The sequence below is a fragment of the Caretta caretta genome, chromosome 6, assembly GCF_965140235.1.
Source record: "Caretta caretta isolate rCarCar2 chromosome 6, rCarCar1.hap1, whole genome shotgun sequence".
NCBI classification, from domain to species: Eukaryota; Metazoa; Chordata; order Testudines; family Cheloniidae; genus Caretta; species Caretta caretta.
In genome coordinates, this window is record NC_134211.1 from 10,225,880 (window position 1) to 10,239,905 (window position 14,026).

General features: G+C 54.0%; 1 protein-coding gene across 1 annotated transcript; it reads right to left on the bottom strand.

Annotated features, from left to right (window-relative positions):
- Nucleotides 1-689: 689 nt before the first annotated feature.
- LOC142072428 (uncharacterized) lies at nucleotides 690-13,233 on the bottom strand. The gene is made up of 11 exons (XM_075129081.1): nucleotides 13,229-13,233; nucleotides 12,289-12,347; nucleotides 11,760-11,866; nucleotides 11,279-11,401; nucleotides 10,898-10,977; nucleotides 10,368-10,473; nucleotides 10,062-10,157; nucleotides 8,671-8,806; nucleotides 4,514-4,583; nucleotides 3,973-4,068; nucleotides 690-2,372 (listed from the first exon to the last, which is right to left on the bottom strand). Exons 1-11 carry the CDS (start codon nucleotides 13,231-13,233, stop codon nucleotides 2,342-2,344), a joined length of 909 nt encoding a protein of 302 aa, XP_074985182.1. The 3' UTR covers nucleotides 690-2,341.
- Between the last annotated feature and the right edge of the window lie 793 nt (nucleotides 13,234-14,026).

A 14,026-nucleotide genomic window follows, 5' to 3' on the forward strand; every position in this document is an offset into this window, starting at 1 on the left:
CCAGGCTAAACAAATCCCTGGTACCAGGTTAAGTGAAGTGGCAGCTGCTCCAGGTCAATTAAGACACCGGGGGCCAATTAAGAACTTTCCAGAAGGCAGGGAGAATGCTAGGTTGATTGGGACACCTGAAGCCAATCAGGGGCTGGCTGAAACTAGTTAAAAGCCTCCCAGTTAGTCAGGTGGGTGTGCATGTCAGGAGCTGTGGGAGGAAGTTGCGCTGTTGGAGAGACTGAGTAGTACACACCATATCAGCCACAAGGAAGGAGGCCCTGAGGTGAGGGTGAAGTGGAGCTTGAGGAAGTGAGGGCTGCTGTGGGGGAAGTAGCCCAGGGAATTGTACACGTCATGTTTCTAAAAGGTCAGCTACCATAGCTGATACTATTAGGGTCCCTGGGCTGGAGCCTGGAGTAGAGGGTGGGCCCGGGCTCCCCCCCACCTTTTCCCCCTGATTAATCACTGAGACTGGGAGACAACAGAGACTGTGCAAGGAAGGATAACTTCTCCTCACCTCCCTTGTCACAGTAGACAGTGACCCTTGTCTCTAGAGAAAGAAGGGTCATGTGGAGGGTCACAGTGGGCCTCTGAGGCTAGCGAAATCCGCCAGGAAACGCGGGACCCACGGAGGCAAGGACAGAGCTTTGTCACAATACAAATCAGATCTTACCCACAAATCACGCTGTTGCCAATCCTTTAGAATCTAAAATCTAAAGGTTTAGTCATGAAGGGAAAAAGATATAGATGAGAGCTAGAATTGGTTAAATGAAATCAATTCCATACAGTAATGGCAAAGTTCTTGGTTCAGGCTTGTAGCAGTGATAGAATAAACTGCAGGTTCAAATCAAGTCTCTGCAGAACATCCACAGCTGGGATGGGTCATTCAGTCCTTTTTATAGAGCTTCAGTTTGTAGTAAAGTCCCTCCGGAGGTATGAAGCAGGATTGAAGACAAGATGGAGGCGAGGCATCAGCCTTTTCTAGTCTCTTGCTATGTGGTCTTTGCTTTCTTTGTCCCAAGGACACTCTATTCAGCACGTGGCATAGAAAAACCTTAGAGTTCTATCCAGAGGCAGGTCCCTGCATACCTTGCCGAGTCACAAGGTGTATCTGCCTTCTCTCAATGGGTCCATTGTATAGCTGATGGTCCTTAATGGGCCATCAAGCAGGCTAGGCAGAGCTGACACCAAATTGTCTGGGGTGTTCCCCGGAAGCAGAGCACAAGTTTGAAATACAGACAGTATAGAGCCAATAGTCATAACTTCAACTACAAAAATGATACATATACACAGATAGCATAATTATAATCAGCCCATCATAACCGCTCCATAGACCCCTTACATGACAACCTTTATACAATATTGCCTGCAAATATATAACAGTGGTCGCAACAGTGATCTATAGAGTTACAGATTATGTCAATAACATCACAGGAGGTGACATGGCATCAGTGAGACTGATATTGGAATACTGCCTCCAGCTTTGGTGTCCACATTTCAAAAAGATGTTGTGAAATTGGAGCTGGGGCAGCAAAGAGCCACCAAATGTTCTGCGGGCTGGAGAAAAATGCCTTCTCCTGAGCTATTGAAAGAGCTCAACCTGGTCAGCTTATCAAAAGAAGATTGAAAGGGGACTTCATTGAAGTGTTGAAGTGCCTTAATGGAGAGAAGCTATTGGGTATTAAAGGGCTCTTTAATTTAGCAGAGAAAGGCATAACAAGACCCAATGGCTGGACAGTGAAAAGAGACAAATTCATATGCCAAATAAGGCACAAATATTCAACAACGAGGATGATTCACCACAGGAACAAGCTACCAAGGAAAGTGGTGGATTCGCCATCTCTTGATGTCATTTAATGAAGACTAGATCCTTTCTGGAATGTGTTTGCCCCAAAAGTAGCTGTTGTGTCATACAGGAGGCCAGTGATACGCAGGGGGTCAGATTAGACGCTCTAATGGTCTCTTCTGGCCACAAAGTCTCCTCATTGCCTGGCCAGCGGCAGGACATTAGCACAGCAAGGGAGGGGTGTGGCAGTGACATCACAAAGGCCTTTTGCAGGACCTCAGACTATTGGTCCAAGGTGATGGGGAGGTGGTGACCTCACAGAGAGATGCTGACATCAGCCAGGCAGGACAAGGGTGAGGGGCCACGGAAACCTCGCAGACCCCTGTGGCTTTGCTTCAGCAAGTCTTCTTCTCCAGGTCTCTCTTTGAGAGAGTATTAGGGTTCACGTACGTGAGCACGAGGAGGAACCTCTTTCAAGTTTTCTCCTTTCCTTTTACTGATTTGAGTAGAAAACAGTCGTCCCCTGTTAAGAAGGTAAGAGCCTCCTCGAGGTTTGAAATTTGTTCAGTCTGATCCATCTGGTGACATCTGAATTCTAGGTGTGAAAAACACGAGCTTAAGGAGGCAGAATTTTATTCCACACCTAGAATTTTGTCCCTTAGAATCACTGGGGACATTAGGGTTTGTCCTTTTTGTTTCACCTTTTTCACCATCCCTCCCTCCTTTCTCTTCTTCTCTTGCTTCTTTTGTCCTTTTTCCTGTTCCCCTCCCAACACCAGGAGGGGTGTGTGTGTGTGTGTGAGTGAGTGAGTGAGTGTCTGTGTCACGGGGGAGAGCTCTGCAGCTCCCACTGTGAGAGGTCCCCCAAAAAATGTGGGGCTGAAATTGCGCTCGGGCAGTGATCCCCACCAGTGACCTGGGCCATCCTTTGGGCTCTCTGGTGAGAACCCTCAGCCTCCCATCCTCAGTCTCTACCCTGATTGCCTGAGCAGGGGGTTATTGACAGGGAGGAGACTCAGGTCCTTGTTGTTCTCTTTTAAGACCAAGTAAATAAGTCATAACCAGTCATATGTTTGACGAATTTTGCTGCTTCTCTGCATTAATTGTCTCTGAGCAGTTCATGATTCTCTGTAACATTCCAGTTCTCCTAAAATACTTGCTGAATAACTCCTGTCTAGTGTTTTTGGTCTGGAGCTCATTTGAGAGCACTTTATTCAGGTCATTCAATGTATGAAATTCAAGATCCGATGGTTAGTTTGAAAATCAGGGCTCTTGGGTCCTATTCCCAACTCTGCCGCTGACTGGCTGTGTGACCTAAGACAAGTCAATTCTCCTTTCTCAGCCTTAGCTTCTCCCTCTTTCAAGTAGGGATAATAATGATCCGCTCCTACCTACCTCTCGGTGGGTGGAGGATGGGGATCCATTGGAGAGTGTCACTAGGAGTAGTGCATAATATGAGGTGTCTTATCACGTTTACTCAGATCAGATTATGACATCATAGAATAGCTGAAATATTCTATTTTATTGGTATTTTTTTATTTTGAAATTGTTAAGAGCAGCAACTATTTAGCTCAGACTGAAGCATCTCATCTAATTTTTGAGATCTAAGTGTTTCCTCTTTGTGTGCGATGAGACAATTTAACACATTGTGACAAACAGGAGGTGCTTTTGTTTTGCAACAAAACATTTGTGCAAAGAACTTTCATCCCACTTGTTATGATTTCAAGAAGCAAACTGGTGTAGTCTGAGTGGGATTTTCTGACAGAAACGGGGGATTCAATGAAATTTCCCCACCATCTCAATTCCTGGGCTCTATCCCTGCCCCGGGGGGCTTTGTGGTCTGTTAGAACGGGAGTCAGGACTGGTGGCTTCTCTTTCTGGCTCTGCCACCGCCTTGCTGTGTAGGCCGTTGGGTAGGTCACTTCCCTTCTCTGTACTTCAGGCTCCTCCCCATCTGTCCAATGGGAACAGGGACAATTCTCGAACTCTGGGCAGTCGTGAGCCTGAGTAAGAGAAGGGGCGCTAAAGCCCTCTGTGAAGGAGACAGGGGAATTTCACGGTGTTTAGCACCAAGGAATTTTAAAGTTTGCTAAAACGTCTAGTCTGCGGAAACAAGAAATGGTTGGGGCCAAATTTTGTAACCACTGCCTTTTTTAAAGCCCATTCAGGGATGTGAGTCCCTGTCTTTTAGGTACCTGGGATTCTTTACCAGCAGGAGAGAAGAGGTTCCTGCCTCCATTCTTGTGGCCTTAACAAACCAGGTGCTGTGCCCCAGTTCTCGTCTGAGATCCCTGAAAAAGAACATCTTCCCATCCATTAACAAGACAGGACCTATCTTTAAAAGGGGAACAAAGAGAACCCTGAGACTTACAGACTAGCTAGCCTCACTTCCATAGCTGGAAAGATATTGGAATATATTCTTAAACAATCAGTTTGTCAGCACCTGCAAGATAATTTGGTTCTTAGGACTAGTGAGCATGGATTTGTGAAGAACAAATCATTCCAAACCAATCCTATTTCCTTCTTTGGCAGCGTTATGCAGGGCCAGTGCAAGGATGTTTTGTGTCCTAGGCGAAACTTCCACCTTGACCCCCCCCATACCCCCCCTTCTTTCCCCTCCCCTCGTACTGCTTCACTACGGTACAAAGTGGCAATGACAACATCAATATGACAAATGTCAAAAACCTACACACGCATAGTCGCACGTAAACATATACACTCAAATACTGAACATACCCACACAATTGACACGAAGTATTCGCGAAATGATACAGCAGCACTTGCCAGAGTCTGAGATCTGAAACAACTCCACAAAAATAGTTAGCCTCAGTTGACAATCTCTGAAAACTAGTCAACTTAGCACAATAAACAGCCTGTCAGAACGGGGTGACAGCCGCGCACAATGGGGAAAATGACGTCTCTCTCTCTCACACACACACACAAAATCTGGGTACCCAGAGGGGGAGGTTTCCATGGTTGGTAACTATAATGCCTCATGGTGCCCGCTTGTCTCTGCATTGACCAGCTGTGGCTCCAGGTGAGCACTTCCCATAGAAATCCTGAGATGGTTAAACTGCCCCAAGAAATTTAAAAATGTCCTGGGCCAAATGTAGAATGAGGGGGGCAGGCAGGGGTCTCCAAGACTGCTCGCTATGGGGAGCTGGGGCACCAGCGGGAAGGCTGCGGGGGGCACATGGGGAGGCAGCGGCAGGTACCCACCCTCAGGCTTGGGCAAGGAGTCTCGCTCCATCCCGCTAGCACCCGCCTGCAGCTCCCATCTGGTCTCGTTGAGGCCCTGCTCAGCAAAGGGTCCCGCCTTAGGGGGACAAGCCTGGCACACCTTGTGGGCCCGCAGGGGCTGTGCTCTGCCCCAGAGCAGGCCAGGCCCTGTGCTCCCTGCCCCAGAGGGGGCTGACCTGGCTCCCCACAGGGCCAGATTAACTTTTTGTGGGCCTGGCGCCAAACATATTTGTGGGCCCCCCGGGGAATGAAGAGGCCAGGGGTAAGAGCACAGCGGGCAGGGTGGATTTGATTTAAATCATTCCTTAAATCACTAGTTAGGAAGTCTTGATTTAATCATGGGTTTCTACATAAAAGTGCATTCTTGTTGGTTGTTATAACCTTAATACATATTCTTCACAACTCAGAGATAGACATAGGTTTCATTTTTACAAGGTACACGCTATACATTTTTAAACCATGATTTATTTTGAAAACTTTTCAGATGAGTTTTACAGCTATATCAGAAAATGAATGATTGTTTGGTTATTTCCTTTATCAAAGATAATTGAAGCAGATATTTATGAAGTCATTGGGAGGTGAACTATCTCCAATTCAAGAGGTTAATCATTAATATCTGGAGGATTTTCTTGCCAGGCTGTATTAGGAGGAGAACACCACCTGACAGACATTTAAATTGTTTTACTTAACTAAGACAACAACGTTAAGTATTCTGGATTTTTTTCTTCAACAGCAAACATTATATTTTAACAAAAAAGCATATGTCCCTCACTTCTCACATTTATCTCCAGGCTTCTTCTCCTTGTCCAGATCTGTTCGGCCCCCAACAATCTTCTATTCATTGAACTTTTTGAAACTTTTCTCTTTTAAAGTACACAAATTTGCAGAGGGACAATAGGGTTGAGGTCTGTTATTTCTCACCTCTATACAGTATTTATTTAAAAACATTTTTGCTGTTAACAAGCATGTTACTTCTGGAGACACAAATCCACAGTTTGAGAACTGCAAAATTAAGCATCTTGATGGTATCTTCTAGACTGAGCACTGAATCCCATTGGGTAGATAGAAAAATTAACCTAAATAATCTACACAGAAGCCCCTGGAACCCCATAAGATTGGGTCCCTAATCCATGAACTATTGGAACTCATTTACAAAACTTTTCTTAAACATTACATGAATATGTTGTCTCATACTATAGAATTAGAATTTATAATCCCTATTCCGTGATATAATGTATCTTAATTAATTAATCTTTAAATAGTTTTTTCCCTCAAAAATCCGATTTAAATTCAATTTTTTGATTTTTTTTTGAGTCATTGATTTTTATCCACCCTGACAGCTGGGTATGGTCGGGGGGAAGGATTGGTCCTCAGCTGGAGCAAGGCAGGAGCCGGGGCAAGATGAACACAGTGGGTCATGGGGGGAGGATTAGTCCCTGCTGACTGGAGCAAGGCAGGGGCTGGGGGCAAAAGTACAGCAGGGCAGGAGCTAGGGTTGGTCCTTGGAGCAAGGGAGTGGCCGGGAGTAAACTGCAAGCGCAGCAGGGCTGGGGAGGGGGTAAACAGGATCCCCCCCTCACCCCTGCCCACATAGAGCAGGTACCTACCTTCTCCCTGGTTCTAACCCATTCCCTTCGTCTCTCTCTGCACCGAGCTGAGGGTGGGGGTGCAGGGTCTGGGAGGGAGTTAGGGTGCAGAAGCAGGCTGGGGGTTGTGGGTGCAGGGTCTGGCCAGGAGCTAGAATGAGGGAGGGGGCTCAGGGTTGGGGCAGGGGGGTTAGGTGCGGAGCGCTTATCTGGGGAAGCTCCCATTTGGTGCGAGGGGTGCAGGTGAGTATCTGTATGGGGGGGTGCAGGAGCTCCTGTTTAGTGCTCAGGGTGGGGGTGGGGATGTGCAGGAGTCAGGGCATGAGGTGGAGGGGCTGGGTATATGTGAGGGTGCAGGAGTCAGGGCAGGGTTCTGGGGGGGTGTGAGGGGGTGCAGGAGTCAGGGCTGGGATCAAGGCGGTGTGTGTGGGGGTGCAGGAGTCAGGGCTAGGAGGTGTGGGGGGTGTAGGAGTCAGGGCAGCAGGCTGGGTGTGTGTGAGGGGGGTGCAGGAGTCAGGGCAAGGAGGTGTGGGGGGTGCAGGAGTCAGGGCAGGGGGCTGGGTGTGTGTGAGGGGGTGCAGGAGTTAGGGCTGGGGTCATGGTGTGTGTGTGGGTGCGGGAGTCAGGGCAAGGAGGTGTGGGGGGTGCAGGAGTCAGGGCAGGGGGCTGGGTGTGCGTGAGGGGGGTGCAGGAGTTAGGGCTGAGGGCTGGGGATGTGTGAGGGGATGCAGAAGTCAGGGCTGGGGTCATGGAGGTGTGTGTCGGGGTGCAGGAGTCAGGGCAGAGGGCTGGGGGCATGTGAGGGGGTGCAGAAGTCAGGACTGGGGTCATGGTGTATGTGGGGGTGCAGGAGTCAGGGCTAGGAGGTGTGGGGGGTGCAGGAGTCAGGGCAGAAGGCTGGGTGTGTGTGAGGGGGGTGCAGGAGTCAGGGCAGAGGGCCGGGGGTGTGTGAGAGGGTGCAGGAGTCAGGAATGGGGTCATGTGGAGGTGTTGGGGGGTGCAGGAGTCAGGGCAGGGGGCTGGGGGTGTGTGAGGGAGGTGCAGAAGTTAGGGCTGAGGGCTGGGGATGTGTGAGGGGGTGCAGGAGTCAGGGCTGGGGTCATGGCGGTGTGTGTGGGGGTGCAGGAGTCAGGGCAGAGGGCTGGGGGCATGTGAGGGGGTGCAGGAGTCAGGGCTGGGGTCATGGTGTGTGAGGGGGTGCAGGAGTCAGGGCTAGGAGGTGTGGGGGGTGTAGGAGTCAGGGCAGAGGGCTGGGTGTGTGTGAGGGGGGTGCAGGGGTCAGGACAGAGGGCTGGGGGGGTGGGCTGGGGTCGTGCGGATGCTCCCAACCCCTGCCCCGAGCAGCTCATGTCAGGGGGCTGGAGGGGATATGCCCCGATTCCACTCCTTTCCCCAAGGCCCCGCCCCTGCCTCTTCTCTGCTTCCTCCCTCTCCCTCTCCCTCTCTCTGGCAGCAGTTGGTCAGTGGCAGGGAGGGAGAGGGGGAGGCAGGAACCGCCCGCTGGGCGAAGAGGCGGAGAAGTGGGGAGCTTGGCGGCCGGCACAGCCTGCCCTGTTGAAGCAGGACAGAGCCCCAGGAGCCGCAGCACCAAGCTTCTGTCCCCTCAGGGGAGAGCGGGGGATGGAGAAGAGCGGCCGCCGGGGCCCCTTCGGGGTGTGGGCCCGGTGCCATAGCTGGCGCCATGGCGCATCAGCTACTGCCCGTGGTGCTGCCCCGCCTGCCGCGGTGACAGCTGGGCCCGGCCCAGGCCGCGCCCCGCCGTTCCGTCCCCCGGCTCCGTGCGCGGTGGGGCAGCCAGCCAGCGCCCCTGCTCGTCGAAGATAAGACAAGTTAAAACGTAAAAATAAGGGGTCACCGTTTTTTGGCACCTCCACATCTTGGTGCCCGAGGCAGTGGGCAGAGTCCTCGCTGTGTGCCTGACCCGACACAATTGCAGGGGGTGGTGTAGAAGACAGAAAGAGAGAGAGAGAGAGACTCATCCTCCAGCCGGGGTCAGTCTGAGAGAAATTGGCTGGGGTCCCAGTCTCACTCTTCTCTCGGGTGCCATTTCCCAGCTGGGTTCCTTACCCCTCTGGTGCAGCAGCAGCTGGTAGAGCCGGTAAACCGCCTCCCTGGCCTGCTGGGTGATGTCCTTGGCTGGGTCACCGACGAACAGAGCCAGCTGTGCCACGTGGTGAGCCATCCTGAGGAATTCGGATGAGTTCTAATGGGAGGGAGAGGGAGAGGGGACTTCATCAGCATTTTCCTGTCAGCTCCCAGTCCCCGGCTGGGCCAGGACTCTCCTTCTCCTCAGCCCATCTGCAGGAGATGCTAGAGGATAGGAGCTAGAGCAAGATCCTTAATTGTCTCTGCCCGCAAGGGAGCCTGGAGCACAGGGATGTGGGCAGAGCCCTCCATGAGAATTTGCTGCCCCAGCTGCTCCAGGATGACAGGAAGGCATGAATCTGGAGCATGGTCCCCTTAAAAGCGAGAGTCACCAGGTAACCAGGACATGAAGAACTTGACTCAAGCTGGGCACATTCTCTGCTTCGACTCTGCCTCCCCAAGAGGAGCACTCCTAACCCACAGCCCCTGCAGCAGCAGATCCTACAGCCCGTTGGAGCCAGCCCACCTACGCCTGGAGTCAGGAAGCTGGGGTCAGAAGCCACTTATGTCAAAGTCAGGGAGGGTGATGGTGGATCTGAGCAGGACCGTGCTGCTCCTAATGGCCCAGGCTCTCTCTCGCGACACCCTGGACACGATCCAGTAGTTAATGTGCTGTGGGGAAAGGAGGCAGCTCAGGATCAATGGGCAGGTGCATGTGTTGTGCTAATGAGCCCCTCCCCATCCCCAGGGGGCTGAGACATTGTATGCGGGGTGGAATACCTGATTCATTGATCGCAGAGCTTTAAAAGGGGATTGTTGCCCCCAGGACGATGCTTGTAGGTCACAACTTGTCATTGTCTCTCTACATTGGGACAATGCTCGGTGTCGGGGCTGGTCCCATCCTCCCAGAACTCCTGATTCCTGAACAGCTCACCAGGAAGGAGACAGACCCCTCACCCCTCCCTTCCTCAAGTCCTTGGTTGGGTGAACGGACTGAGTGTGAGCACAATCCCCCCAGGAATCTCGGGCCTGTCAGAGACAAGGGCTGATTCTCTGGGTCCTCCTGTTTCTCGAGGAACAAGCTTGTGACTCTTCTCTGAGGACCATCTTCTGGATCTCACAGGAGCGGTTCAGACTCTCATTCCCCAAGCCAGCCAGGGGCCCCATGGCTAGTGCTCAACAGAACCAGGCAGAGCTCTGGCTTGAAGTCCCAGCTCCTTCCTCTGTCCTTCAAGGAGGAAGGGCATGACGCTGCATTGTACTGACTGCCCCGACCCAAGGACGGCCCACTGGGGGCCCAGCTAGGAGGACAGCCTGGAAAAGGGATCTAAGAGTTAAGGGAAAATTGCCCCCACCCCTCTCATGGGGCTCACCTCCAAGATGTAGTGGAGCCTGTTGGTGTCTGGGGACTTTGCCAGCGGGTTCCCCAGCATGGCATCCAGGACGTCTGGCAAGACCCTATGCAGATCCTGCAAAGCAAGGGAGAGTCATGGGTCAGAGTTAGAGAAACTGGGGCTACACCTGCCACAGGATGGGAAGAGGGGGTCTCTGGGAAGCACTGGTGAGATCCCCAAACACATATCCTGGCCTCTCTCATTCACATCCCACTGCAGGCAATTCGCAAGGATTCGTGGCAGGATGACAGCTGGCTCTTCAATCCGGGATTTAGCACGATCTACCTGGACTTGGGTGGTGTCCTTCTCTGTGCCCAAGGTGAAGACTGCATGCAGGGCAGCTCGAAGGAGGTGGGTCTCCAGTGCTGGCTCAAGGGTAGGTGTCATGGTGCTGGCAAGAGAGAGGAGCCGGTATTAGACTGTGCAGTGCAGGGGTGGGACTGGCACCAACACGGACGAGAAGCTGCAGGGAAAGAGACAGAGGTGGGCGAGAACAGAAACTGAGGCACCAAGCCAGGGACTGATAAGGCCAAGGTCACCCCACAGACAGTGGCAGGGCAGGAATAGTGTCTGTTCCCTGGACCCTGCTGCCCCTCCTGTATCTGATCCAAGGAGTCAGCCTCTCTCAAAAGCCATTGCAATGTTACTGGAGGGAAAAAAACAGAGCAGCCAGGAGAGAGAGTGAATCTTCCCGCCACCTCTGCCAGAGGAGACACCCTTGGGACGTGACCTGGGAGTGGGAGGGGGCAGTGACTCCCAGCCATGGGCCTGAGCAGCACCAGGGTTAGGGGAACCGGGCAAGAGGGTCTTGGTACCTGAGGTTGCCCACAGCAATCAGGGAGTTGGACAGGACGGCGCCGGGGGGAGAATCATCAGGAAGCTCCTCAATGAGCTCCTGTGAGACCCAAAGGAGACAAAGGAGCGTGTGAGCTTTGGGCCTCACTCACGCTTCCCAATGGGGAGATTACACAGCCAGCACCCCACGCAGCCAGCAGGATCCCCCCACCTGCCTCCCGCTCCTCCGATTCCTGCCCACTATTTCTCCCGTCTCTTCTTCCCAAGCTTCAGCCCCAGCAATCCCTGCCCACAGCTGCTCCTCCAGCACCAGCCATCCCCCGACCATCAGCCCGGGGAGACCCCTGCCCCTCCCATAGCTCTGTCCACCCTCTAGCTGCCGGGCGCCATGTCTCGCTCACCACAATCCTCTCCTCCACAGCCGCCTTGCAGCAGTGCGTCTCCAGTGTGTCCTGCCCTCTCTGCTGTGCAGCGAGACACGCGGGGTGGATGGCGTGCAGGAACATGAGCTGCTGGGCCTCATCCTGCACCCACCAGGAGTGGGGTTAGGGGAGATAGAGCCAGTTAGCCAGGGACCTCCCTGCCCCAGCCACACCAGCTCCAGGATTTAGGCCTGAATAGGGGATAGTGGGGACCCACCCATTGTCCAAATCCCCCACGACTCCTACACAAGCAGAGTCAGGAACTGGGACAGTGCTTGTGGGGGAGGAGACCCCGGGTGGTGTGGGACAACACCCTTATCTTGGGGGTCCCAGATCATGGAGAAGAAAGGTCCCCATTAGGGGTGGTGGCTCATGAGGGCCAAGACCCTCTGCAGGGGGTTGGGATGCTGGGAAGGAGCAGGACAATCTCGGTTCCAGCACTGCTGGGGAACGTTTGTACCTTCTCTTGGCCCGGGAGCTGCTCTAGGATGTTTTTGAGAGCAGCCTCCTCTGTGACCACGTCCACCCTTTCCTCCTCCTGATCGTCCTCTAAGTCCCTGGTGGTCCCTGCACCAGGGAGAGAAGGGGACAGGGTGACTCCTGCTGCCACTCAGGGGAAGGACAGGGGCATGGTAGAGCAATGTGCCCCCTTCCCACCTCCGGGACCTAGGGCAGATCGGGCCCCACCCTTCCCCCTCTCAGTGATGCCTTCAGCCACCAACTCCTTCAGGAGCCCATAGCAAAGAGACACCCCCCCACACACACTCTCCTGGACTCCCTGGGAGGTGCCTCTCCACCTGCCCTCCTGCCTCCCTGCCCAATGGAGCACCAAGGACCAAAGTGGCAGCATCTAGTGTCAGTGGGGTTCACGTGGCTCAGGCCAGACACCTGGGCTGGGGACCCACCCCGATAGCACTGGTCGAGGGCCTGGGCCCAGCAGGTTCACAGCCCCCTCCTCACCCCTCCCTGAGCCCAGCCTGGCTCCTCACCTGGAACAAAGCAGAAGCGTCCATCGGCCTCGCTGCTGGCCGAGTCCCACTCACTGCTGCTGTCCCATGGGGCGAGAGCCGAGCTTGCTGGTGCTGGTACAGGGATCCTCCACCTCCTACCCTGGGAAGGCTGGAAGGTCCTCAGGGACCGGGCAGGGCGATGCCTCCTGCTGGAAATGAGGGCTGGGCTCCTGGGGCCGCTGCTGCCCCAGTGCCATCCTGCCCGGTTCCGCTCCTGGGCTGGGTCCTGCCTGCCCAGATGCATCGTGGCCCAGCTCCATTTTGGCCTGGCCATTGCCTCTGCCACCTCGGTGCCTGCACCAGGAGCAGGTTTCCTCTGCCAGAAGGCTGGGCACTTCCACCTCCTGGCCCGGCCAGGAGCTCCTTCCCCACCAGCGGGGACGGAGGGAACGCTCTGCTCCTGGGGAAGATGGCAGCTGCTTTCCTCAGGCTCGGGGGCCACCTGCAGAGCCTTCTTCCTGAACCTCCTCAGGAGCCTGGCCATCCTGGAACCGAGCGGGCAGTAGGCGTGAGTCTGGGGTCAAGGCAGCCTCTCACTAACCAGCCTTTTTGGTCCCTCCCCATCCCTGCCTTAGCCAGAGCAGCTCCTCCTCCCCCCACAGGGGTTCAGGGAGTGCAAGCAGGAGTTCATTGCATGATCTGCTCCCAATGTTCCCCCTCGTCATCCCTAGTGCTGCAATAACCAGGGAGTCTCGTCCTTTTTGAGCACTGGGGTCAGTCACAAAGACCATCAGTCACTTTGGACAAGCAGCTCCCTCCTGCCATCCCAGGCCACACTTCTCCCTGCCCAGGTTAGAGAAGGAACAGAACCCAGGAGTCCGGACTTCTCCTGGGAAACCATTCCCCACTTCAAAGTCCCTAGGCTTAGCAAGACCAGGGCCCCCTCATTTCCCATTGATTTCCATGCTCAGCTGCTCACAGCATCTGGCCCAGCTCAGAGACTCTCAGTCTGGGGAACTGTCTCCCACAAGGGAAGGGCTGGGAGCCCCTTTGCTGGGACCTTTCCAAACACACTGGAGATGGCTCTGGAGAAGCCCCTCCCCGGTCTGAGAGTGAGGGGCTCCTGGGGGCTGTTTGTAAATCCAATCTCCTTTGGGAGAGATTCTCTCCCCCTCTTTCTGCCTCTCCCCAGACAGACAGAGAACGCCACAGAGGAACTCTAATGCCACTCACTTGCTCTAGGTGATGGAGCGATGGATGGAGGATGTTCAGTGTCGTCCCTCGCCCTTCTCCTCACTCTCCAAGCTAAGGCAGGCTGGAGAGGGTGGTGACCTGAGGAGTTACCCAGCCCAGCCAGCAGGCAGGGTGATGACACTGAGCGATCGACTGGCTGGAAAACAAGAGTCTGTCTTATTGGCAAGGGACGGAGAAACTCGGTCAGCCCCAGGGGGTAGAGATCACTGCTGTAGTGTGGGGGTGACAGCGCCTCCAGGATCCTGACATCCCAGCACTTTACACACCTTCCTGGAGCCTCCCAAGCCCCCTGGGCTGTAGGGACTGTGATCCCAACCCAACTGATGAGAAACAGGCCTGGGGAGGGGAAGCTACTGGCTCAGGGTCACACCAAGTGTCAGAGCTATGGATGGGACCCAGCAGTCCTTATTTCCAGGCCCCTTCGCTAACCACTGCTGCACACTCCCTCCCACAGCTGGCAATTACAACCAGGCCCTCATGTCCGCTCCCTCTGCCTTTCAGAGGGAGTGTGCTCTGCTGGAGT